Source organism: Mobula birostris, chromosome 9 (genome assembly GCF_030028105.1).
Source record: "Mobula birostris isolate sMobBir1 chromosome 9, sMobBir1.hap1, whole genome shotgun sequence".
NCBI classification, from domain to species: domain Eukaryota; kingdom Metazoa; phylum Chordata; class Chondrichthyes; order Myliobatiformes; family Myliobatidae; genus Mobula; species Mobula birostris.
The window spans coordinates 134800159-134827526 of record NC_092378.1 but is presented as its reverse complement, the minus strand read 5'-3'; the positions used below and the strand labels follow the sequence as shown (position 1 = coordinate 134827526).

The 27368-nt window shown below is 42.4% G+C and overlaps 1 protein-coding gene across 2 annotated transcripts in view; it reads right to left on the bottom strand.

Annotated features, from left to right (window-relative positions):
• The window catches only part of rhbdl1 (rhomboid, veinlet-like 1 (Drosophila)), a 195418-nt gene that overhangs the window by 31323 nt on the left and 136727 nt on the right, over positions 1 to 27368 (bottom strand). For both annotated transcript variants that reach the window (XM_072269539.1, XM_072269537.1), the window contains one exon: positions 24672 to 24784. In XM_072269539.1, the coding sequence (XP_072125640.1) occupies positions 24672 to 24784 (113 nt within the window). The remainder of the gene's footprint in view (positions 1 to 24671; positions 24785 to 27368) is intronic.

The following is a 27368-nucleotide window of genomic DNA, read 5'->3' as shown; positions in this document are numbered from 1 at the left end:
AGATTCAATTAATTTTCCTAACTGATCCTTGGGCATAAATTAAAATGCATTAGCCTACAAAGGACATCTGAAATGGTGATATTCATCCATCGGCATCTTTCTGAAACTTTAGCATTTGGGGAGCCATTCACAAATGATGTCACCCTACAAATGCATATACGAAACGACAGTCACTAAACTCTGCTGGTCTAAAAAGTACATTCTGTGCACATTATTCCAGCATGCTGATTAAGTCCTGAATTCTGCTTTGCAAATAAATGTGTGTGACACATTTTCTTGTGTCGGTACCTTGTATGTATGATGTCTAAGTGGTGCGGAACGTGGTGAGCTACTAAAGTCTGTGCAGTGGACCATGATTTTGAAGAGATTCTTGCCAAGTGAGTGCCACAGGTAACACTGTGATCTGTGTGATGTCGTGGAGAGCTGCATGTGTCAGTTAACAGGTTCAATGCTATTAATTATTATGTCATCAAAACTGAGTCTTAGTGTACATCACTATTAAAGCTACACAGTCAGTGGGCTACTAATTAAGGAAGCAAGCTCGGTGTGAGGTAAATACCATAGGTCACTAAACGGTATCTCAACTTAACCAAAATCAATTTTATCCTTTTTTCAGTCTCTGATAGGCCTGGGCCAAATACTAAAATATGAACACACAAACAATTAAGAAATGATGCTCTCACAATCATTAAATATTATATTGCTGATTTCAATTCATTATAATTTAAAGGCTTTATCTCTCAGCAAAATGTCAGGAAATACTTAGTACCTACAAGCACAGCATATGCCACCTTCTCAAATGCAGTTGATATTTCAATCAAAGATGAAACAGAAAATGTGTACCCAATGGACTACTCGTATTAATCAGAGTGAGAAGCCTTCATTTGCAGAATATACCAGGATGCTGCCTGGTTTAGAGAGTATGCATTATGATCAGAGATTAAGGGAACTAGGGTTTTACTCTTTGGAGAGAAGGAGGATGAGAGGAGACATGATGGAGGTGTACAAGATAATAAGAGGAATAGATAGAGTGGATAGCTAGCACCTATTCCCCGGTGCACCACTGCACAATACAAGAGGACGTGGCTTTAAGGTAAGGGGTGGGAAGTTCAAATGAGATATTAGAGGAAGGTTTTTTATTCGGAGAGTGGTTGGTGCGTGGAATACACTGCCTGAGTCAGTGGTGGAGGCAGATACACTTGTGAAGTTTAAGAGACTACTAGACAGGTATATGGAGGAATTTAAGGTGGGGGGTTATATGGGAGGCAGGGTTTGAGGGTTGGCACAACATTGTGGGCCGAAGGGCCTGTAATGTGCTGTACTATTCTATGTTCTATTATGAAGTGAATAAAGCTTTTACTCTCACATTAAGACCATACACCCTGAGACCATAAGCTATTGGAGCAGAATTAGGCCATCTGGCCCATCAAGTCTGCTCTGCCATTTTATCATGGCTGATCCAATTTTCCTCTCAGCCTCAATTTATTGTGAGGTTGTGTCCTCTGGTCTTAGGTTCTCCCACCATTGGAAACTCCTTCTCCACATCTATTTTATCAAGGCCTTTCACCACTTGATAGTTTCCAATCAGGTCACCCCTCATTCTGCTGAATTCCAGAAAAGACAGGCCCAGATTCATCAAACGTCCTTCATATGACAAGCCATTCAATCCTGGAATCATTTTGACCTCCTTTAAACCCTCTCCAGTTTGAGTACATCGTTTCTAAGATAAGGGCCTCAAACCTGCTCACAACACTCCATGTGATGCCTCACTAGTGCTTTATAAAGCTTCAATGTTACATCCTTGCTTTTATATTCTAGTCCGCTTGAAATGAACGCTAACATTGCATTTCTCTTCCTCATCAAAGACTCAGCCTGCAAATTAACCTTTAGTGAATCCTTCACAAGGACTCCCAAGTCCCTTTGCACCTCAGGTTTGTGTATTTTGTCTACATTTAGAAAACAGTCAACCCTTTCATTTCTTCTACCAATGTGCATGGCCATACACTTCCCGACACTAGGTTCCATCTGCCACTACTTTGCCAATTCTCCTAATCTGTGTAAGTCCCTCTGTAGCCTCTCTACTTCCTCAAAACTAGCTGCCCCTCCACCTAACTTCATATTGTCTGCAAAGATTGAAACAAAGCCATCAATTCCATCATCCAAGTGATTGACATATAATGTAAAAAGAATTGGTTCCAACACAGACCCCTATGGAATACCACTGGTTACTGGCAGCCAGCCTGAAAAGGCTCCCTTTACTCCTACTCTTTGCCTCCTGCCAGTCAGCCACTGCTTTATCCATACTAGAGTTGTTCCTATAATACCACAGGCTCGTAGCTTGTTAAATAGCCTCATGTGCGGCACTTTGTCAAAGGGCTTCTGAAAATACAAGTACACAACATCAACCAATTTTCTCTTGTCTATCCTGCTTGATATTTCTTCAAAGAATTCCAACAGATTTGTCAGACAAGATTTTCTTTTGAGGAAACCATGCTGACTATGGCCTATTTTATCATGTGCCTCCAAATGATTTGAGACCTCAGCCTTTATAATCAACTCCAATATCTTCCCAACCACTGAGGACAGACTAACTGGCCTATAGTTTCCTTTCTTCTGCCTCTCTCCCTTTCTAAAGAGTGGAGTGATATTTGCAATTTTCCAGTCTTCCAGAACCATTCCAGAATCTAGTGATTCTTGAAAGATCATTACTAATGCCTCCACAATTTCTTCAGCCACTTCTTTCAGAACCCTGGGATGTACACCACCTGGTCCAGGTGACAGACCTTTCAGTTTACCAAGAACCTTCCCCCTAGTTATGGCAAATTCACACACTTCATGACCCTGACACCTGGAACTTCCAACATACTGTTAGTGTCTTCCACAGTGACGATTGATGCAAAATACTTATTCAGTTCATACACCATTTCCTTGTCCCCCATTACTACCTCTCCATCATCGTTTTCCAGTGGTCTGATATCCACTCTCACCTCACTTTTACACTTTATTTATTTGGAGAAACTTTTGGTATCTTCTTTAATATTACATACTTTCATATTCCATCTTTACCTTAATAATTTTTTAGTTGCATTCTGTTGGTTTTTAAAAGCTTCCCAATACTCTAACTTCCCACTTAATTTTGCTCTATCATATGTCCTCTCTTTGGCTTTTATGTTGGCTTTGACTTCTCTTGTTAGCCACGGTTGTGTCATCTTGCCTTTAGAATACTTCTTCTTTGAGATGTATATATCCTGTGCCTTATGAATTGCTTCCAGAAATACCAGCCATTGCTGCTCTGCCATCATCCCTGCCAGTGTTCTTTTCCAATCAATTCTGGCCAACTCCTCTCTCATGTCTCTGTAATTCCCTTTACTCTACTGTAATACTGATACATCTGACATTAGCTTCTCCATCTCAAATTTCAGGGTGAATTTGATCACTTGCCCCTAAGGGTTATTTTACCTTAAGTTCCCAAATCAATTCTAGTTCATTGCACAACATCCAATCAAGAATAGCCAATCCCCTAGTGGGCTCAACTATGAGCTGCTCTGAAAGGCCATCTCACAGGCATTCTAGAAATTCCCCTCTTGGAATCCAGCACCAACCTGATTTTCCCAATATACTTGCATATTGAAATCCCCTATGATTGTTGTAACATTGCCCTTTTGATATGCATTTTCTATCTCCAGTTGTAAGTTGTAAACCACATCCTTACTACTATTTTGGGGTCTGTATACTACTCCCATCAGGGTCTTTTTACCCTTGCAGTTCCTTAGCTCTATTCACAATGATTCAACACCTTCCAACCCAATGTCACCTTTTTTGAATGATTTGATTTCATGTTTTTTACTAACAGAGCAATGCCGCCCCCTCTGCCTTTCTGCCAGTCCTTTTGATACACTGTGTATCCTCGGATATTAAGCTCCCAGCTATAATCTTCTTTCAGCTATAAGCCAGTGCTGCCTACACCATACATACCAACCTGCAACTGTGCCACAAGTTGATCTACCTTATTCTGTATACTATGCACATTCAGATATAACACCTTCGGTCCTGTATTCACCCTTTACGATTTTGTCCACCTTTTATGTAGAACTCATCCTTAAATTCAGCTGCAGCTCATATTTGTCTGCTCTCCATTAGAAACTGAGTTCCCGTCAACTTGCAAGAATGCCAGCATGACGCCTATCTACAGGAATAAAAAATTAAGGACTTATTCCAAATTCATAGAAACAACAAAGGAACATAAAAATGTCATCTCAGTATGGCATGCTGCACACTAAATACTGAATTAAATTAAACTTTAATGGTGGTTTTCTTTTTTAAAAAGACATCCCTTCATACAAATTTGAATACCAAAGCTTCTGCCTCACAGGTTACATATCCAAACATTTGATGTTATGTATTTAATATTACATTACCCTCATGATTAGAATATTTTCCTATGCCTTTTTTAAGTTGGAAACAATTTCTTAACTGTATTTATAGCTTGGCTTGCTTCTTACTTGAATTTGCAAGTGTCAACTTATAACCAATCAGTATGTTAAACATAAGGTAGATCTCTATGTAACTCTCTCTAATTATCCCTCCTCTCTCTAAGGAACTGCTTGTCCTTCTGTCAATTTTGTCCCTTGTGATACATATAAGAATGAACTCAGTGGAAAACGACTACAGTGCACCTTTGTTGCCTCCATTTACGTCAATATTATACAAATAAAACAGGCAGTTGACGGCTTTAATCCAAAGTGACTGACTCTTTGTGCGAAATTGAAGAATAATTCCATACGCGTGATTTTTTTTCAACCATTACAACAATGGTTTATTCCATAACTTGCTGAGCAGTTTTTTTTGACTGATATATTGCTATAACACAGCTCAGAACAAGGAGTGATAGGGCAAGAAATTTTAAATAAATCAAACGCTGCATATCCTAATTCCTCTATTTTACATTTTTAAATTAAGAATGTTGATTGTAATTCAGGAAACTTCGATCTATCTAGTTAAAACCTTTTCTGTGTGTCAACAGCAGACAATAATCTCTTCTATAACTCACTGAACCCTAACATTAGAGACACCAAGCATCCATGAATGTTAACACTTCTACTACATAAATAAATTTGAATTGTATAACGTAATATAAATAGCAAGATACACTTCACACCTATTACACACAATTCACATTGCAGAACTACAGGAATAAATGGAAATACATTGATAACGATGCTGCCAAATATCAACCCATATTTGTGATCATTTAGATTTTAAAATCTAAAAGCTGGATATACAGGAATCATTTTTCAACAACAAATAACAACTATGTAATGATGTCAGCAGGTAATGGTTTCAATTCTTATTTTGAACTTATTTCGAATAGTGGAAACTACTTCCTGCCTCTTACAAGAAATATTTGTGTGCTGCTAAACCAACTGAGGTTAACTGCCCACTGTGTTTGGCTATTCCGCTATTCCTCAGTTTTTTTGTCATTGATTTATTCCTCACTGATATCACAAAGTTCTTTATAAAACTCCAACTTCCAGCCCTTATATGACTTGTAAGCAGCTCATGAGACCACCATTCTCAGCATGATACAAAGCTAATGTAGCCCCCCGCCCAGCCTCAGGGTCACTCAGCTCGCTGTCATCTAGGGAAGCAGCCCTCAGCCCCACCAAACTGGGTAATTAGTTTGTGTGGATGCTGTGTGATGTACCCCACCCCGCCCAAATAACAGACAATACACCAGATACGATTAAATGATTTACAGTTTATAGATATTACTGGAACTATATAATTAATAGAGAATAAAATATAAAAGGAAAATAAAAGGCACCACACTTATCAAAGTTCAATCTCTTCATGCACAAACAGTTGGAGCTCAGGATCCTTCTTCTTCACCCTGCGACCCCTCAGACCACCTCAACCGGCCGCCTGGGACCAACAATGGTGGTCGACCAGACACTCCACATGAGTCCGTCTCCATCTCCTCTCCTCGCCGAATGCCCCGCTTGGGGTCCGACCCCGTTAGCGGACATCACAGCACCTGGTCCATCCTCTGTCTCTCTCTCCCGCCTTCTACCCCAAAACCCCGCGCATACAATATCTTACAGATACACCAGAAACATAACAGCTATCCCAATTGGTTCATAACATCTTCTTATCAGTAACGTGATTCAACAAACTGCGAGCGGGAGGACTTTCTCAGCACCTAACATAACAAAGAAGCCCTTTCAATTATAACATAACAAAGAAGCCATTTTAATTAGACTACGCAGTGACATAAAAAATAGAAACTCCTTACACTAAGAACTAAGGGCATGTGGTGCTGTAGTCTTATCTGTTTTGTTTTGTAAGATCATTGCTTGCACTATGTTTCTGCAACCACCTGGCGCAGGAATGGATCAATCACAATTTCCCAGGGCAGATCTAAACTAGAGCAGATCAGAACACTGCATCATACATTTATCCCTCTTTTGTAGAATGATAGTGATACATATTTACATTTGCTTCGCCACAGTCCAATCAAATTTCTTTTTGAGAATTTATAGATAACTGACCAACCCCACCTCCTCTACTGATGTTAACAGAAGTTTTCACCTCCATTAATCCTCTACCTTGACCTCTAAGGTTATCTGTAATGAGAAGAAATCTGTGAGATACCTGCTAAATCCACAGACATTTTGCCACTCCAATAATAAAAAAAATAACAACAAAAATATGAGCTGACAATATTTGAATGAAAACCAGTTAGTCTGTTTCAGTGATAGGGAAAATAAAGAGCAAGCTTTCACATTCAATCAGCAGCAGGCATTTGAAATATCTGTTAAAATTTCTTGCCAATTGTATTTGAAACAGCCATAGTAATAAAGACATTGTAGTCGCGCTGATACACAACGAGTGAAAGCAACACACTGAGCTGATCAGGGTCTGGTTGAACTGTTTACTGTTTCAATCCACGCGCGCATAAATCCCCGCTCCCAGCATCCCCCGCTCTTTGCGGGGCGGAAGCAATGTCGGCTTCCGGGTCGAGGTCTACCCCGCACTCAAAGCCCTCTCGGTTGCTGCTGGCTGCGGACTTGCTCGCGACTGCTAGAGCAGGTTCGCTTGCCGCGTGGGCGAGCCGCCACATGACCCCCCCCCCCGAACTGGCGCTAGCAGGTGTAGAGTCCACAGCCTGCACACTGTCAGTTCTTTTAGGTGGCCGGCCTCGTCGTCGTGGGGGTGGCACCGCAACCGGGCGTTCAAGGTCTAGATGCGCCGCTTTGAGACGGTCAATAGTAAAATTCTCTTCACGACCGCCGATGTCGAGAACGCAGGTCGTCCCATTATGGCACACCACCCTGTAGGGTCCTTCATATGGTCGCTGCTGGGATGGTTTGTACGTGCCTCGGCGAACAAAAAAAACTCTGCTGTAGGTCCTTGGGCACGAAAGAGGGTGTTGTTCCGTGATGGGACATCGGGACTGGGGCAAGTGTTCCAAGCCACTCCCGGAGTTTAGTTAGGACCGCCGTAGGTGTCTTTCTTAAGAAAGAAATTAGAAAAGCTAAAAGAAGATACGAGATTGCTTTGGCAAGTACGGTGAAAATAAATCCAAAGGGTTTCTACAGTTATATTAATAGCAAAAGGATACCACCACGGTGGGCTTCACAGCTGAACAGGTGAGAAGACAGCTGAAACGTCTCAACCCAAGCAAGGCTGCAGGACCGGATGGTGTCAGTACCAGGATGCTCAAAGCCTGTGCCCCTCAGCTATGTGGAGTACTTCGCCATGTATTCAACATGAGCCTGAGGCTCCGGAGGGTTCCTGTACTGTGGAAGACGTCCTGCCTCGTCCCTGTGCCGTAGACACCGTGCCCCAGCGGCCTCATTGACTACAGACCAGTGGCATTGACCTCCCACAACATGAAGACCCTGGAGAGACTTGTTCTGGAGCTGCTCCGGCCTATGGTCAGGCCACACTTAGATCCCCTCCAGTTCGCCTACCAGCCCCGACAAGGAGTTGAAGATGCCATTGTCTACCTGCTGAACCGTGTCTACACCCACCTGGACAAGCCAGCGAGCACTGTGAGGGTCATGTTTTTTGACTTCTCCAATGCGTTCATCACTATCTGCCTTGCTCTGCTGGGGGAGAAGCTGACAGCGATGGAGGTGGATGCTTCCCTGGTGTCATGGATTCTTGATTACCTGACTGGCAGACCACAGTACGTGTGCTTGCAATGCTGTGTGTCCGACAGAGTGATCAGCAGCACTGGGGCTCCACAGGGGACTGTCTTGTCTCCATTTCTCATCACCATTTACACCTCGGACTTCAACTACTGCACAGAGTCTTGTCATCTTCCGAAGTTTTCGGTTGACTCTGCCATAGTTGGATGCATTAGCAAGGGAGATGAGGCTGAGTACCGGGCTACGGTAGGAAACTTTGTCACATGGTGTGAGCAGAATTATCTGCAGCTTAATGTGAAAAAGACTAAGGAGCTGGTGGTAGACCTGAGGAGAGCTAAGGTACCGGTGACCCCTGTTTCCATCCAGGGGGTCAGTGTGGACATGGTGGAAGATTACAAATACCTGGGGATATGAACTGACAGTAAACTGGACTGGTCAAAGAACACTGAGGCTGTCTACAAGAAGGGTCAGAGCTGTCTCTATTTCCTGAGGAGACTGAGGTCCTTTAACATCTGTCGGACGATGCTGAGGATGTTCTACGAGTCTGTGGTGGCCAGTGCTATCATGTTTGCGGTTGTGTGCTGAGGTAGCAGACACCAACAGAATCAACAAACTCATTCGTTAGGCCAGTGATGTTGTGGGGATGGAACTGGACTCTCTCACGGTGGTGTCTGAAAAGAGGATGCTGTCTAAGTTGCATGCCATCTTGGTCAATGTCTCCCATCCACTACATAATGTACTGGGTGGGCACAGGAGTACATTCAGCCAGAGACTCATTCCACCGAGATGCAGCACAGAGCGTCATAGGAAGTCATTCCTGCCTGTGGCCACCAAACTTTACAACTCCTCCCTTGGAGGGTCGAACACCCTGAGCCAATAGGCTGGTCCTGGACTTATTTCATAATTTCGTGGCATAATTTACATATTACTATTTAACTATTTATGGTTCTATTACTATTTATTATTTATGGTGCAACTGTAACAAAAACCAATTTCCCCCAGGATCAATAAAGTATGACTATGACCACTATGACTATAGTAAGGGATAAAATTGGTCCCTTATTGAATCAGAGTGGAAGGCCATGTGCGGAACCAAAAGAGATGGGGGAGATTTTGAACAATTTCTTTTCTTCGGTATTTACTGAGGAGAAGGATATTGAATTGTGTAAGTTAAGGGAAACAAGTAGGGTAGTTATGGAAACTACCCTACAATGGGGGGAGGAGAAGATGGTGATGCAACGCAGCGCGCGCGGTCGTTCCAAATTGATATTGATATGTGTTAACTAGGGGGCTGTGCACAATCCGGATTTGATGGAAACAGCCGTGAGAAGCGCAGAGGAACAGAGGAATATCTGGAGTAACTTCTGAAATGCCTGCTTCGCTGCCGCTGCTACTGTGCGATCGAGAATCTCCGGAGACGAAGGCCCCAAATCCTCGGCTTTGCGTATCACCTATTGCCAGGTCCGAGGTCGAAGCACTCGGCAGAGATGGTGCTCGGTGCTCGGTGTCAAAGAGGTGGGTCGGAGGCTCGGAGTTTTTCGGACGGACTCAGAGTCGGACTGCGGTCGGATGCTTCCAGGATGCTGCACCGGCAAGTTGGTGGCGCTGGAGGTTTACCATCTGCGTGAGATGATGGGACTTTCGAGAGACTTTGAGACTTTTACTGTGCCATGGTCTGTTCTTATCAAATTACGGTATTACTTTGCACTGTTGTAACTATATGATATAATTATGTGGTTTTTGTTAGTTTTTAAGTCAGTTTGTCATGTGTTTTCGTGATATCATTCTGGAAAAACATTTTATCATTTCTTAATGCATGCATTACTAAATGACAATAAAAGGGGACTGCGTGTCCTCATAATCATAACTATGATAATTAAAGAAGAGAAAGTACTGGCACTTTTAAGGAATGTAAAAGTGGATAAGTCTCCAGGTCCTGACAGGATATTCCCGAGGACCTTGAGGGAAGTTAGTGTGAAAATAGCAGGGGCTCTGACAGAAATATTTCAAATGTCATTAAAATGGGGGATGGTGCCGGAGGATTGGCGTATTGCTCATGTTGTTCCATTGTTTAAAAAGGGTTCTAAGAGTAAATCTAGCAATTATCAGCCTGTGAGTTTGACGTCAGTGGTGGGCAAATGGATGGAAAGTATTCTTAGAGATGATATATATAATTATCTGGATAGACAGGCTCTGATTAGGAACAGTCAACATGGATTTGTGCGTAGAAGGTCATGTTTGACAAATATTATTGAATTTTTTGAAGAGTTTACTAGGAAAGTTGACGAGGGTAAAGCAGTGGATGTTGTCTATATGGATTTCAGTAAGGCTTTTGACAAGGTTCCACACGGAAGGTTAGTTAGGAAGGTTCAATCGTTAGGTATTAATATTGAAGTAGTAAAATGGATTCAGCAGTGGCTGGATGGGAGACGCTAGAGAGTAGTGGTGGATAATTGCGTGTCAGATTGGAGGACGGTGTGCCTCAGGGATCTGTACTGGGTCCAATGTTGTTTGTCATATATATTAATGATCTGGATGATGGGGTGGTAAATTGGATTAGTAAGTATGCAGATGATACTAAGATAGGTGGAGTTGTGGATAATGAAGTAGGTTTTCAAAGCTTGCAGAGAGATTTAGGCCAGTTAGAAGAGTGGGCTGAAAGATGACAGATGGAGTTTAATGCTGATAAATGTGAGGTGCTACATTTTGGTAGGACTAATCAAAATAGGACATACATGGTAAATGGTAGGGCATTGAAGAATGCAGTAGAACAGAGGGATCTAAGAATAATGGTGCATAGTTCCCTGAAGGTGGAATCTCATGTGGACAGGGTGGTGAAGAAAGCTTTTGGTATGCTGACCTTTATAAATCAGAGCATTGAGTATACGAGTTGGGATGTAATGTTGAAATTGTACAAGGCATTGGTAAGGCCAAATTTGGAGTATTGTGTACAGTTCTGGTCACTGAATTATAGGAAAGATGTCAACAAAATAGAGAGAGTACAGAGAAGATTTACTAGAATGTTACCTGGGATTCATCTAAGTTACAGAGAAAGGTTGAACAAGTTGAGTCTTTATCCTTTGGAGCATAGAAGGTTGAGAGGTATTTCAAATTATGAGGGGGATAGATAGAGTTGACGTGGATAGGCTTTTTCCATTAAGAGTGGGGGAGATTCAAATAAGAGGACATGAGTTGAGAGTTAAAGGGAAAAAGTTTAGGGGTAACATGAGGGGGAATTTCTTTACTCGGAGAGTGGTAGCTGTGTGGAACGAGCTTCCAGCAGAACTGGTTGAGGCAGGTTCGATGTTGTCGTTTAAAGTTAAATTGAATAGATATATGGACAGGAAAGGAATGGAGGGTTATGGGCTGAGTGCAGGTCGGTGGGACTGGGTGAGAATAAGAGTTCGGCATGGACTAGAAGGGCTGAGATGGCCTGTTTCCGTGCTGTAATTGTTATATAGTTATATGGTTATATGATTATAGGTGTGTCCTCCTGGCCACAGGGTGCTGGCACAAACCCACAGAGAACCGTGTTCGGGGCACCGCAAACAACTTTGGCTGATGATGCGGCCAGATCCTCCTTGGGTGCCGTGCGGATGCCAAGCAGCACCCAGGGGAGTTTGTCCCCCAGTCTGGCCCTCAAAGGCGTGCCATTAGGGCTGACTTCAAGTGCCTGTGGAAACGTTCCACCAGGCCGTTGGACTGTGGGTGGTAAGCAGTTGTTTGGTGGAGTTGGGTTCCGAGGAGTTGTGCCAGTGCAGACCACAAAGCCGATGTAAACTGCACACCCCTGTCTGAAGTGACGTGGGCTGGCAGTCCGAACCGTGCCACCCAGGTGGTAATCAGGGCTCTGGCGCACGTCTCCGTGGCCGTGTCAGTGAGTGGGATAGCTTCCGGCCACCTCGTGAACCTGTCCACCATGGTGAACAGGTATCCCGCTCCTCTCGAAACCGGCAGTGGGCCGACAATGTCCACGTGGACATGTTCAAACCTCCTATGTGTCGGCTGGAAGGGTTGCAGAGGGGCCCACATGTGCCTCTGGATCTTGGAGGTTTGACAGTGCGTGCATGTCCTGGCCCAGTGCCCGACCTGTTTGCGTAGGCCATGCCACACAAACCTGTCTGCAATCAGCCGGATGGTCGCCCGGATGGAAGGGTGGGCTAAATCGTGCAAGGTGTCGAAAACGCGACGCCTCCAAGCGGTCGGGACAATGGGCCGAGGTTGCCCGGTGGACACATTGCAAAGGAGCTCATTATCTTTGGGCCCAATGGGTACGTCTTCGAGGCGGAGTCCTGAGACTGCCATTCAGCACACCGGCATCTCGCTCTCCAGTCGTTGTGCTTAGCTAACACCGCATAATCCACCCCCGGAGACAGAGAGTGCACTGGTTGGACGGAGTGTCGGCTACCACGTTGCTCTTCCCGGATATGTGTTTGTTCGTGGTGGTAAGCTCCGAGATGTATGACAGGTGCGTTGCTGGCGGCCCGACCACGGGTCTGACACTTTGGCAAATCAAAAGTGAAGGGCTTCTGGTCTGTGAAGACTGCGAACTCCCTCCCTTCCAGGAAACACCTGAAGTGCCGGATGGCAAGGCACAGGGGTAGCAGCTGTCGAAAGCACTGTACTTAAGTTCCGGGGGTCGTAGGTGCCGGCTGAAAAAAGTGAGTGGCTTCCACTGGCCCTCGATGAGCTGCTCGAGCATGCTGCCAACTGCCACGTCGGAGGCATCCACAGTGAGGGCAGTGGGGACATCGACCCGGGGGTGGACCAGGAGCGTGGCGTTTGCTGGTATGTTCTTGGCTTGTTCAAAAGCCGCCGTCGCCACCTCTGTCCAGGTGACCTCTTTGACCTTGCCGGACATCTAGCTGAAAAGCGGCCGCATGATCTGGGCCGCTGAGGGCAGGAAACGGTGATAACAGTTAACCATCCCAACAAACTCCTGCAGGCCTTTAACAGTGCTGGGTCTGGCGAATTGGCGGATGGCTTCAACTTTTGCCGGCAGGGGCACAGCTCCATGGCAGTCGATCTGGTGTCCCAAGAAGTCGATGGCATGTAGGCCGAACTGGCACTTGACGGGGTTGATAGCCAGGCCGTAGCCACTTAGGCGGTGGCAGAGCAGGCGTAGATGTGCTAGATGTTCCTGGCGGGAGCGGCTGGCGATAAGTATGTCATCCAGGTAGATGAACAGAAAGTCCAGATCTCGCCCTACTGCGTCCATCAGGCACTGGAACGTCTGCGCCGCGTTTTTCAGTCCGAACGGCATCCTGAGGAACTCGAACAGGCCAAAGGGGGTAATGAGGGCAGTCTTGGGTACATCGTCCGGGTGGACTGGAATCTGATGATACCCTCGGACCAGGTCAATCTTCGAAAAGATGCGCGCCCCATGCAGGTTGGCTGTAAAGTCCTGGATGTGTGGTACCGGATAGCGATCAGACATGGTGGCATCGTTCAGACTCCTATAGTCGCCACACAGTCTCCACCCTCCGCGGACTTGGGCACCATGTGGAGTGGGGAGGCCCATGGGCTGTCGGAACGCCGCACAATCCCCATCTCCTCCATCTTCTTGAATTCTTCTTTCGCAAGGCGGAGATGTCGGGTGGTAGCCTGCGGGCCCGGGCATGAAGGGGAGGTCCCTGTGTGGGGATGTGGTGCATCACGCCGTGCTTGGGGTCTGTTGAGGAAAACTGTGGCGTGATGATAGATGGGAACTCCAACAACACTCTGGCGAACTCGTTGTCGGAATAAGTGACGGAGTCCAGGTGTGGGGCCGGGAACCTGGCCTCACTGAGGGAGAAAGTCTGGAATGTTTTCGCATCGACCAATCATTGTCCCTTCAAATCCACGAGCAGGCAGTGCGCGCGGAGGAAGTCCGCACCCAGCAATGGCTGTGATACTGCGGCCAGCGTAAATCTCCATGTAAAGTGGCTGGAAACTAACTGCAAGGGGATGGTTCTTGTGCCGTAGGTACGGATGATGCTGCTGTTGGCTGCGGTAAGTTCCGGTCCTGTTCTTCTAGTTTGGGTATCATGGCTCGAGGGGGGTAGCACACTGATTTCTGCCCCCATGTCCACCAGGAATCTACGCCCAGAGTGCTCGTCCCAAATGTAGAGGAGGCTATCATGGTGACCAGCCACCGTAGCCATCAGCAACGGCTGGTCCTGGCGTTTCCCTGGAACGAGCATGGTGGTCGGCAGCGGCGGGCCCCAGAACCCCACCTTTGATGATAAAAACACCAAGACTCAGAAATGGTGCCGTCCCTTGGTGTGGGTGTTTCGTGCTCCGCTGCTGGGGTGTGGGAGGGCTGGGCTTTCACCCGTGCCGCGGCACTAATTTCGATGGTGGTTCCGCCATTTTGTTTGGCGCGCCAAAGCACGTCTGCGCGGGACCCTGAAGTCTTCATCTGCTAGCAGGAGGCGGATGTTTCCTGGCATTTTCTCCAAGAAGATCTGTTCAAAAAGCAGGCAAGGCTTATGGCCGTCTGCCAGTGCTGGAATGTCGCTCATCATGGCTGATGGTGCGCAGTCGCCCAGGCCGTCCATATGCAGTAACCGCGCGGCCCGTTCACGGCGGGAGGGGCCAACTGTGCGGATTAACAGGCCCTTGAGTGCCTCGTACCTGTCTGTTGCCGGGGGCTGATGCAGAAAGTCGATAACGCGGCCCGCTGTCTCCTGGTCGAGGGCGCCCACCACGTAGTAATACCTGGTGGCGTCTGAGACAATTTGCCTGACCTGCAACTGGGCCTCTGCTTGCTCGAACCAGACCAGGGGTTGAGCGGTCCAGAAGGTTGGCAATTTAAGGGAAACTGCATTCTGCAGAGCTGAGTTGTTCATGCTGGGTCCAAATGCCGTTGGACCGTCGGGGTCACCAATGTGGTCGTGCTGATACGCAACAAGTGAAAGCAACGCACTGAGTCGAGCAGGGTCTGGTTGAACTGTTTACTGTTTCAATCCGCACGTGCGTAAGTGCCTGCTCCCAGCCTCCCCCACTCTTTATGCTGCAGAAGTGACGTCGGCTTCCAGGCCGAGGTCTGCCCCGCACTCAGAGCCCTCTGAGTTGTCGTTGGCTGCAGACTCGCCCGCGACTGCTGGAGCTGGTTCGCTTGCCGCGTGCGCGAGCCACGACAACATACAGTTATGGTCAGGCTATTCAGCAAAACAAGTCTATACCAATTACCCCAATCCCAAATTAAACCATTATGTTTGAAAAAGATCCCCATGCTTTCCCATCAGGTTTCCTAAGACTCTATCACTCGCCTACACACTGAGCCAATTAACCTACCAAACAGGATAACTAATGAGATTAAACAGGCATATTTTCAACACAACCAGTTTGTGAGGAGTCAGCTCCCTTCTATACACTGATACTTGCATGGGTTACAATCTGATAGTCTAGACAAACTATGTTTGCTATGTCAATATAGTCCTGGAACTTATCAGTGAAACAGGATCAAAAGGCAAAAAATTAGTTATTGGTAAAGTACATATCAAAATAATAAACAGTGGCAGGTGATATCACTTAGAAACACATGTTCAGATAGTATCCCCAAAAATTAGTTAACCTTGCTATCTGTATTCTCACAATTGGAAGAGTGACTGGTAAGGTGCATCTGAATCAGTGATTGCTTTGGGAGTTTTCCCGGCTCCTAAAGTCAATCATAGAAACATAGAAAACCTACAGCACAATACAGACCCTTCGGCCCACAAAGTTGTGCCAAACATGCCCCTACCTTAGAAATTACTAGGCTTACCCATAGCCCTCTATTTTTCTAAGCTCTGTGTACCTATCGAAAAGTCTCTTAAAAGACACTATTGTATCCGCCTCCACCACCATTGCTGGCAGCCCATTCCACGCACTCACCACTCTCTGAGTAAAAAACTTACCCCTGACATCTCCTCTGTACCTACTCCCCAACACCTTAAACCTGTGTCCTCTTGCGGCAACCATTTTAGCCCTGGGAAAAAGCCCTCTGACTATCCACACAATCAATGCCTCATAACTACAGACAACAGAGTTTTGACGTTTACCTGCATTATCTTCAGATCAATCTGCAACACTCCTCTTAAGAAATGGTTATTAGGTCATTCACTGTTAATAGGCATCACATGATCCCTCCTTGGTAACTCAAAATTGCACTAGAATTATCAGTAGTACAATCAGCACATTACAACAAGGATCCTACTTGAAATAAGCAGGTGCCAGATTATCCCTGTGATTGCTCCAACCAATCTGTTAGCAGCTAATACTTGAGCAGGAAATAGGGAATTCAAGGTGCATTGACATCATTGTTAACATGTACCCATCACCTGAAGCCATGAAAACCAGCTCCATTATCTGCTTTTTTTTATTTTGCCAAGTACAGGTTTCAGGTTACTTTGCAGTAAATTATTATTATCATTATTGATATTGCCATTGCTATTCCATGTAGACCAATGGCATGGAGCTTAATAGCGACCATCTGTAATGGAAGTGATTGCTGACACAAATGAGGTATGAAAATAGGCAAAGCATGTGTTAGAAATAGCGAACATAAGGTACATCAAGATTATAATCTAATTTTAGAGATTATGTTTTTAAGTGTCTTATATTCCAAATTAAAGCAAAAGTAGCCCTGTAATCAATGCACTACTCTATGTATAAACCATCTGATCAGACCATAACATGAAACCAAATGGTAGTTATTCATTACTTAACCATTTATGGACAGGAATGCAATACAATACTTTCAAAATTGATTTAGTAAAACCTTGTTGCTCTGAATCCACAATCTAGTACACCAATCACATCGGGTGAAGTGCTCTCTGTGTGTAGAAAACTAAGTTCTGAAATGGCTGCAATGAAAATAGTCTCTGGTGAAACTCTACTCAATTACCTAAAGGCTAGACACATTGTAAGCAACAGCTGGGTAATAAACAGAAAGGGGTGCAAAAATAACATGGTCAGCCAGCATCAGTTTAAGATTGCATGATAATTTAAATGGTGCATTTCATCAGAGCTGTGACTGGAAATTGTGTTCAAAATTATTGTACACTCTTCAGATTTTAGTGGAAAGTTCATAGCTTACACTTTGTTGTTTAAAAAAGTCTTCTGAAATACATTAACTCTGTAATATGGTTATATATTCATAAAATATGCATCAATTTAGCTAGTTCAGTGACTTGATACTGAAATATTTCAGAATGATGTTAAGTAATACTAATTACCAAGATTCTACGCTTCAACTGGGTTAGATACACATTACAGTGAGAAGCCTCTCCAGTTCTATGTTAAGAAAGGAGAAAAATCAGCCAGGGTTTCTATCCAAAATATTCTTCAATGCTGCAAGGTCAGTTCTGTCTGAACATTGAATGCTGTGGGATGGACTTGGCTCAAAAAATATCCATTGACATTCAGGGGGTCATTTTGATATCGGTGATCGAGCAAAATGAAAAACATTGTCAGTTGTCCCATATAAAATCAAACATACCTCTTCACCATCTGGACTCAGAGATTTTGTGGAATAAATTCACAATTAAAGAACATATAACATTTTCTGCTTACTGGAAATCACCTGTTTTACATGACAGTGTAACAATTAAGAACCTCCCTTTATATGATTAATTTATCTAATCATAAGAGAGTTGATGATGGTATATAACATGCAAACGTTTGTAATTTAGCATGGAGGAAATGAAAAGTGAAGCAAGCTGGAAATCAGTACACATGAAGAGAAAAGGCCATTCCTTCTATTTAGATATGCAGCATTCACACAGTGTAATATGAACCATGTCAAGTGTGACTGAAATTACAGTTCTTCTATTGATGAAGACACCCACTTCAATTAACAGTTGATTCCTGTACAGCTCTGAAGCAGCCTGTGCTGGAGACATGACAGCCTTTTTGGTAAAGACAATTTCTCTTAAGAACTGTAATCAGTAGCTGACAAATAGAGAACAAAGCTGAAAAGCAGACAGGATATTTAAGTGTCCAAGCAGAATTTTAATGAGAATATCACCAGTAAAGAAGGAGACCTGGTGTAATATTTCAACAGAAATCAAATGTGACAGGTAATACTGTGGGAAATGCAGAGCTAGCGACAATAGGCTTTAATCAGACAGGCATTTAAAAAGTTTGCAGTTTTCCATATTCAAGAACCTTGATCTCATATATCAAAAAAAAAACCTGATCTGCCTTGGTTAAACAGATTTTCCTACCCTAAACTCAGCATTCAAAAAAAAACCCAAAAATAAAACAACAATTATAATCCTTCAAAGTAAAAAGCAAAATGAAAAGGTTACCTTTATTATTCTTTGTGTATTTCAAACACCATCTGTAGAGATAGCATGCAGGCTTGTTCTCTCCACATTGAGAACAGCTACTTTACAGTATATTGTCTCCTCTATCGCAGGGAAGGGATTGAGTGTTCTGATTTGTTTTTTAAAAAGTTGACGTGGGAATCAAGGACTGCTGTTGAATACACATATTACAGATACTTTCTACTGTATAGAGCATTTACAGAAAATTGGAACAGATGTGCTCAATTAGAAGGATCAGCAACTTGACTTCAGATACTGTAATAACATGCCTTTAACATGAAAGTAGAGGATTAATTCTCAATGAACGAGAGACAAGGGAATATCAACATTTTTTGAAAAAAATCTGTTTGGAAGAACTGCTGTTTCAAAGAATCCACATTTGAAATGTAGAAATGCTATTGCTATTATAGGAAAAACAATTAATGCATCATACATCCTTGTCAGAAATTATTAGGTGCTCAGAAAGCTGTTAAAAATATGCAGAATGATGGACCAAAGAAGGTTTTAAGGATGAGTCACGACAAAATTAAATGATGCTCAAGATGCCGGTATTGAGCACAGTTGAATAATCGTTATTCACCCAATGCAGTCCAAGGCTTGACCCCACTTGCTAAGCTAAGCAGAGGATAACAGGTTCATGAGCATGGGGAATATAGACTGGAAGTAAGGGAGAGTCAAAAATGTCAATTAGTTGCAGTGTTGATGCTGGCAATCGGGACCTCTAGGGACATGTCAGAGACAGCTGAGGGACGTCAACATCACAATCAAGTAGCCAGCGTTAGAGTTCATAATGAGTTTGAGGGAGAACTGCTGCAAGGTTAGATTTTTAAGTGAAAGTGGACGTACCTGAAACCTGTTCCTAGCATCAGGCTCCATAGGGTGGCACCCACTCAAACAGATCCCTTTCATGCAGACTTCATATATATGCCGTAATGGTCTGTTTCTGCACATGCCCTATATGCATGATAATATCACTGGTGGCATCCAAATGCCTAGAAGGAAAGTCACTGACTTTGTGATCCGTGCGGTAAATCCCTGATTTTAATTTCAGGTAAGTTTTTTATATTGAAATTGGACTATCTAATTCAAAATCATTAGAATACAATGAAATTACCAAGCCCCTATTCTACATTTTAAATAAAGAGGTTAGCACCTACATTAAAGTGATAGAGGAATCTCATGCAAACATATTAAGCTTTTGTCTGCTAATATTAGAAACCGTAGTTTCTAGCTTTACAGTTCAACTTAAGCTTCATTGAGATCTTTGAAACGTTTCTGATACAGAATAATTGGACAATATTCAGTAATTACTCGCATTACTTGATTGCTTTTGGATGCTGGAAATAAATGAAATAAATAAATTTATTTATTTATTTCTCAGAAGGAGCTGGCTTACTGGCTGATTATAATTATTTTTTCTGAAATGGTCATTATATGAACACTGCATAAAATGCAGTAAAACTCTGTTAATTTAATTCATTTTGTGCATCAAAGCTTTTCATAAAATATATGTATGAATCTGTGCTTTAGCAAGAGCATATAAAACATTAGGTTGAAAGGCTTATGAGAATATTAAGTGTGCTTCACTTGATGTTTTGCAATTTCATTTGAGAGCGTAACTGGCATACTGATTGAGATGACAAACATGAGAAAACTGCAGAAGCTGGAAATACTACTGATTGGCATGGGTGTTTAGGGCAGGGGGGTGCTGTAGAAGGTTTATATTAGGGTTTCCCAACCTGGGGTCAATGATAGGACTGATTGTGGCACAGAAGTAGGGTGGGAACCCTTGGTTTATGTGGAACTCAAACCAGTTGTGTCTAATGGACCACTTCTGTGTCGAACTGAACACAATATTTAAAAGTAATATTTAAAAAAAACTAAAAATGTCACAATAGCTTCAATTGTCAAATTAAATAACAAACAGTTGAGTCATTTAATTGCTGCCATAACACCTTCCATTTGATCCAATTACTTTCATTTCATATTGATGTTTAATATTATTTTCGGTACTTAATAGGAAAGTATCTGGAAAAGTAATATTAAATGAATCAATGCTGTTTCCAACTTGTGTGACATTATCAACACCTCTGATTAGCTGTTCCTTCGAAATGAATTTTGGTAAATTTCTCACTATTCCATTGTAACTTGGACAGAAAATTCGAAAGCATTTTGGACAAAGTATAACTAGCTGCTACTACCTATTTTTTCCCGTAATTCTGCCAATTTCTCCTCTGACTTGAGGTATATGCTAATGCTTGTGCGACTTTCATTGATTATCTTGTCATCAACCATGCAGCATGAGATAGCTGATATTCACTTCACTGTGATTTAGATAACACAAGGAATGTCTTTCTTCTAATGAGATAATAAACCATCTTGGCCTCTCAAATGAATGTATAAGTCCCAACCTCTCTATTAGAAGAAGTGCAGGAGAATTTTTCTTAACTTCAAGGTAATATTTATGTTTAAACTAACATCTAATGCAGATGATCTGATCTTGTATCTCATTGGATCTTGCTGTACCTAAATTTATTGCTGTCTTTACTACTGGGACAAGGTGACTAACTATTTAATTAACCATAATATATTTGAGGCATTCTAAGATTATCAAAGACACTATACAAATGTAACATGCTTGGTATATCATCTGTTTTACTGAGTATAATGCCAACAAATACTGAATACTGTTCCCCCCTACCACTCAGTAGGGCAAAGCAGGGGTCACCAACTATGAGTCCGAGGAGGGGAGGGAACGTTGACTCAGACCATGAGAGGCCTGCGTTGGGCATTTTCATGCCTTACAAGGCACGGATTGGAAGTCTGTGTGGGGCACCACTCCTCGCACAGACACTAGAGCAATGTGTGGTTAAGTGCTTTGCTCAAGGACACAAACACGCTGCCACAGCTAAAGCTCGAGAGAGCGACCTTCAGATCACTAGACGAACGCCTTAACCACTTGGCCACGTGTCCACGGACCCCTCAGTTAATGGAGAGGGTCCATAGCATAAAAACGATTGGAAACCCCTGCTATAGAGCAATCTGACTTAAATGAAAAGAATTTTGAAAGTGGAGTACTTTGTGTTGATGCTACACACCAGTGAACTTCTATAGATAAGTAGTTCACTTGGGTGAGCTAAATGACACACATTATGAGCTAACTATTTCCAAATGAATATCCACTCATTGTCATTGTAATGGCATAGTTATTCTCATCACTATTTTAGTAGTGTGGAACTGTATGTTGTTGTGAAAGCTGTGGATTTTTATTACTATTCTTGGAAAACTATTACATTCTGATAATGCACAAGGTTCATCTCTTTCAGCTCGAGAATGAATTTGAGGCTCAGCCATATGTAAGGATATTGAGCTGGTGAAATAGTTGTCTTATCAATCGGAACATTTACAAGAAATTATATCCAAAATGGAGCCAAACTGAGCATGTTCTTGAGAACAATAACGTGCCTGGGATGTAATAACTTTGTGGCTGGCAAACATGATTCTGTGTCATTCCACTTGAAATTATCACTTTAATCTGTACATTGCATGGGAATATCAGGATAGGAATAGGTCAAACAACATCCCAAGCCTTTTCAGTTTTTAATTCAGAATATAAATTCACATTAAAAATTTGGCTCAATATCCATATCTCAGCCCATTTGTCAGACTATTTTCCTTTGGTAACAAACACATCTACAAATCTTAGATTTGAATTCCAATTAACCCTTCAACACAATTTTTAGGGGTCCTAGACTTCTTCCATTATCATTCACTGTACAACTTGGTTCCAAATTGGCCTTTCTTTAATTTAAAGATACGTTCCCTTTGTGATGTTATTTTTCCTTGTTTATAATTATTTTTAGCATTCAGTCTGAATTTCACAATAAAAGAGGAACTATGTACTTCCTTTAACAGATACAATGATAAACAAATTTAAAAAAGGAAATGCTAGCAGATGCATTGAGAGAAAAAGTTTTAAAAGTTAATCCAGTTACCTCCTCACAGATGGTTCCTGGTGGATGTTGGAAATCCATTTCCATTTCAAGTTTCCAACATCCACCATCTTTTGCTTTTAAAGTGGTCTGCAGGTATTCTGCTGAGGATTGTCATGGAGATTGCCATGGAAACCTGCCTGCCTGGATTTAGAATTAGCTTACCCACAGAAGGCAAAAAATCACAGTAGAATGGAGTGTATTGTGCCTGGAGGTCAGTGACGAGTGGTGTTCACAGGAATCTGTTCTGGGACCCCTGCTCTTTATGGCTTTTATAAATGACATTGATGAAGTGGAGATGTGAGGTAACACGAAGGTTGGAGGTGTAGTGGATATGTAGAAGGGTTTAGACAGGATGCAGAGTTGGGCAGAGAAGTGGCAGACAGAGTTCAATGCAGAAATGTGTGAAGTGATACACTTTGGAAGATCAAGAAGTACAAGGTTAATGGCAGGATTTTTGGCAGTGTGGAGGAACAAAAGGATCTTGAGGTATGTAGATCGCTCATAGTTGTCATGCAAGTTAATAGGCTGGTTAAGAAGGTGTAAGGTGTCCTGGCCTTTATTATTTGGGGGACTAAGCTGAAGAGCCATGAGGTAATGTGGCAGTTCTTAAAGCTCTGGTTAGACCACATTTAGGGTAGTGTGCTCATTGTATGTCACCTCATTATAGGAAAGATGTGGAAGCTTTAGAGAGAGTGGAGAGGATGTTTACCAGGATGCTGCCTAAATTAGAGAATATGTCTTATGAAGAAAGGATGAATGAGCTAGGGCATTTTTCTTTGCAGTAATGGAGGATGAATGGTGATTTAACAGAAGTACTGTATATAAGATTATGAAAGGTGGACAGCCATTATCTTTTTCCCAGGGCAGCAATGCCCAATACCAGAGAACATCCAGTGAAGGAAAGTTTAAAGGGGATATCAGAGGTAGGTTTTTACAGAGTGGAGGGCGCCTGGAATGAATTACTAGGGTGGTGGTACAGGCTATTACAATAGGGACATTTAAGACACTCTTAGATAGGCACATACCTGTAGATACAAGAAAAATAGAAGGTTATGTGCTGTGTAGGAGGGAAGGGTGATAATAATCAGATTAGGGATTATGAATTAATAATAAAGACTAACAATAAGGATTATTGCTAGATTAAGGCATTGGTAAGACTGCACTTGAGCAATTTTGGGCCCCTTATCTAAGAAAAGATGTGCTGGCATTGGAGAGAGCCCAGAAGTTCACGAGAATGACTCTGGGAATGAAAAGGTTGGCATGTGAGGAGCGTTTGATGGTCCTGAGCCTGTACTCACCGGAGTTTAGAAGAATGAGGGACAGATCTCACTGAAACTTATCAAATATTGAAAGGCCTAAATAAAGGGGATGTGGAGAGGATGTTTCCTATAGTGGGTGAGTCTAGGACCAGAGGGCACAGCCTCATGTTAGAGTGATATTCCTTTAGAACAGAGATGAAGAGGAATTTCTTTAGCCAGGGAGTAGTGAATCTGTGGAACCCATCACCAATGACAGCTATGGAGGCCAAGTCACTGGGTGTATTTAATGCAAAGGTTGCTTGGTTCTGATTAGTCAGGGCATCAAAGGTTAAGGGAGCAGGCAGGAGAATGGGGTTGAGAGGGATAATAAATCAGGCAAGATGGAATGGTGCAGCAGACTTGATGGGCCTGATAGACTAATTCTGCTCCAATGCCTTATGGTCTTATGATTGTGAAGTAGGTTTATATTAGTCAGCTATGATAGAACACTGAGATTTGATTGAATTGGTACAGTGTATAGTGTTGACGGCACACAAGAAGTTCAATATATTCTTGATCGTGCACTTTGATTGGGAGCTTCCTCCCTATTCTCAGAACCAACCCCAGGAACTCATTGTCCAAAACTTCCCCACAGTTGCAGTTGCTGTCTACAGGATCCAATGCAGCAAGGCCTGTACTTAATTGCACTTAAAATTTTCAGAATTTGTGTGAACAGGAACATCAAAGTTTCCTTCAGGTTCATTTGCAGTTCTGAGTTGGATATTTACTGACATTACTTTATTACTGTCGGCGTATTATTTTGGAATGTTTTTGTTTGGTCCCCATAGAGTAATTAGATGAACGATAAATGGCCTAACCAAGACCAACCATATCGAAAAAAAAAAATTTTAATGGCTTTCTCATCTGAGTGATATTATTATGTTTACTTAGACTTACAACTGAAGTGTGTAGATTCACCAGTTGCTGCCTCACCTGCTAATACACCAGCCAGATACAGCAGCCCGATGCGCATGATCCCATGGACCATCTCAAGTGGCACTCCAATCATCAACTGCAAAAATGCATTGAACCCCAGCTGTTCCAACCTGTGACAATCACAAAGCCTGTATTAGAGTCAAACTCTAATATTAGAACATTGTAACTATTAGTATTCAATGAGCTCAAATCCCAGTTTTAATTCTTATTAAAACCTGATGTTTCCATGCCTATTATACCTTTATAGTCTGTTGTGGCAGAATTAAAATATTCAGCAGATAAATGTTCAAAGCTACTCTTCCACCAAAACAAATCAAATAACAATGCAGGCAATTATTCTCACAAGTAAGACCAAATAAAATGCTATAAAAGAATAGTTTTGCCATTAAATATTTAAACAACTAATTTGAAAACTTTGTCATATTTCTAGTTGATCAGTTTGATTGGTAGATTAAGGCATATGTCCTGTATGCTGTACAATTAAATTGCAAAAAGCCAATATACTTTCAAGTATTCAGGGAGTCATACTAACTATTTTGCAATATGCCCAATAGCTTAAAATGAAGACTTCAGGTTATTTTTCCCAGAAATCTGATAGAAATTCAAACTGATAATGGTTTGGCAAGGGCAGCCATGTATCTGGGACACTGATGAATAATTAATCTAACAATGTACCTCCTTAATCAATGAGAATAAAGGATTGACAAATAATTAGAGAAAGGCTAGAAAAGGAGAGTGAATTAAAATGGATGAATTTGATGCCAAATCAGATGGAGAAAGTGAAGTATAGGAAAGAAAGTTTGTATTAAAACTGAGAAAACTGAGAGGTTTAAAGAAAAATGTAAAGAAACAGATATTTGACAGTTTAATAGATCCTAAAAAATATATTAATCACTTTCTGTGCAACAGACAATTATCATGACATTGAAAGGGTACCTATCCTAGTATTTATAAAGAACTTTTGTGGCCAATTTAATGGATAATTTACATCCAAACTTTATGCATGATCACAAACTAGTTACGCATAAGATGTTACTTAAGTGAAGGTAATGTGGAGCTCTGCAAATTCAGCAGCAACATATTGACTCATAATTTGCAGGATTATTTCTTCCTTGCTACCGACTGCTGTTTGATTTACAGATTAATAATGAAACTTGTTCAAATTTTATTATTTGTTCAACAAACTTTGCCCCAACATATTTAATCATATCCATGAAGGAAGAGATACTCTTGATATAAAAGGATGTGGTCAAACAATGAGAAACTTTCTAAGAGAAGATAATGAGAACATAAATGAAATATTCCCACTGGAAGAGAAGCTGAATTTTGTTGGATCAATGTCCAATAGATGTCGTTCAGGACTGAATTGTGCATGGCTTCCAAGTGTTGAATAGTCAAACTGTCAACCATCCATCCCAGACATGAAAAGTGGTGCCTTTACTGAAATTATAGTTCGATTGTACCCAGCACTGATCATTGAGAAGAGTCCAGGACAAAAATCAGAATTGTCCTGTGTTTTCACTTTTTTTAGGCTGAGGAGCTCAAACGCTTGTCTGTACCCCATCCATACCGCGTCGTTCTTCTTTCTGAAATATGATTTCCTCTTTCCACTGTTAACAAAGGCCATGACTGCATTTCATTCATTTCCCACAGCTTTGGTCTCATCCCCTCTCCTCTAGGACAAAACAAGAACAAACTCTGCCTCATTTTCACTTTCCACCCATATAGACTTTCCCTATAAATCTTTTTCTGCAATTTCTCCATATTCAAAGTGATCCCACCATCAGACACATCCAGAGCATTGCATCTGTATTCACAATGTGGTCTCCTCTACTTTGGAGAAACCAGACACAGATCAGGTGTTCAGCTGCGGAGCATCTGCACCCAGTCTGTAGCGAATTTCCTGAGCTTGCCTTGACCGGTCACTTTAATTCTGCATCGTGCACTCACTCCGACCTGTCTGTCTGTAGCCCTCTGTATTGTTACAACAAGACCCAATGCAAGCTTGCGAAATAGCAACTCATTTTCCCTCTGGGCTCATTGCAACCTTCTGGATTCAATATTAGATACAACAACTTTAGGTAATATGACTTCTCTCTATTTCAGTCATAGAATAATAAAGCACACAGGAGCAGGAGTAATATGTCAGCACTGAGGATGATGCTGATCTAAAGGCTAACTGCTTCGCTACCCTGGACAACACACAATACTACTACAGCTCGGGGCATCAGAGCTTCCTCTGTAAGGAATTTGTCCATTCTCCCCGTGGAAGGCATGGGTGCTCTAGTTTCCTCTCACTGTCCAAAGACCTACTAGTTAGTAGGTTAATTGCTGATTGTAATTTATCCCGTGATTAGGCTAGAATTAAATTGGGGTTGCTGGCGGGCCAGCTTGAAGAACCAGAAGGGCCTATTCTGCACTCTATCTCTCTAAATAAATTAATCTCATCTGCTTAATCATGGTCCTTATCCCTCTAATCACTGCCTGCTCATGCATCTGTTAAATGTTGCTATCATATCTAATTCTACCACCTCCTCTGGCAGTGCAATCCAATTCCTTATCACTCTGGGTAAAGAACTTGCCTTGCAAATCTCCTTTATTATTTCCCCCTCATCTTAAACCTATGCCACCGAGTATTTCTCATTCCTTTCTCCATCCTGTGAAAAAGACACAATGGGGCAAAAATAATCTATC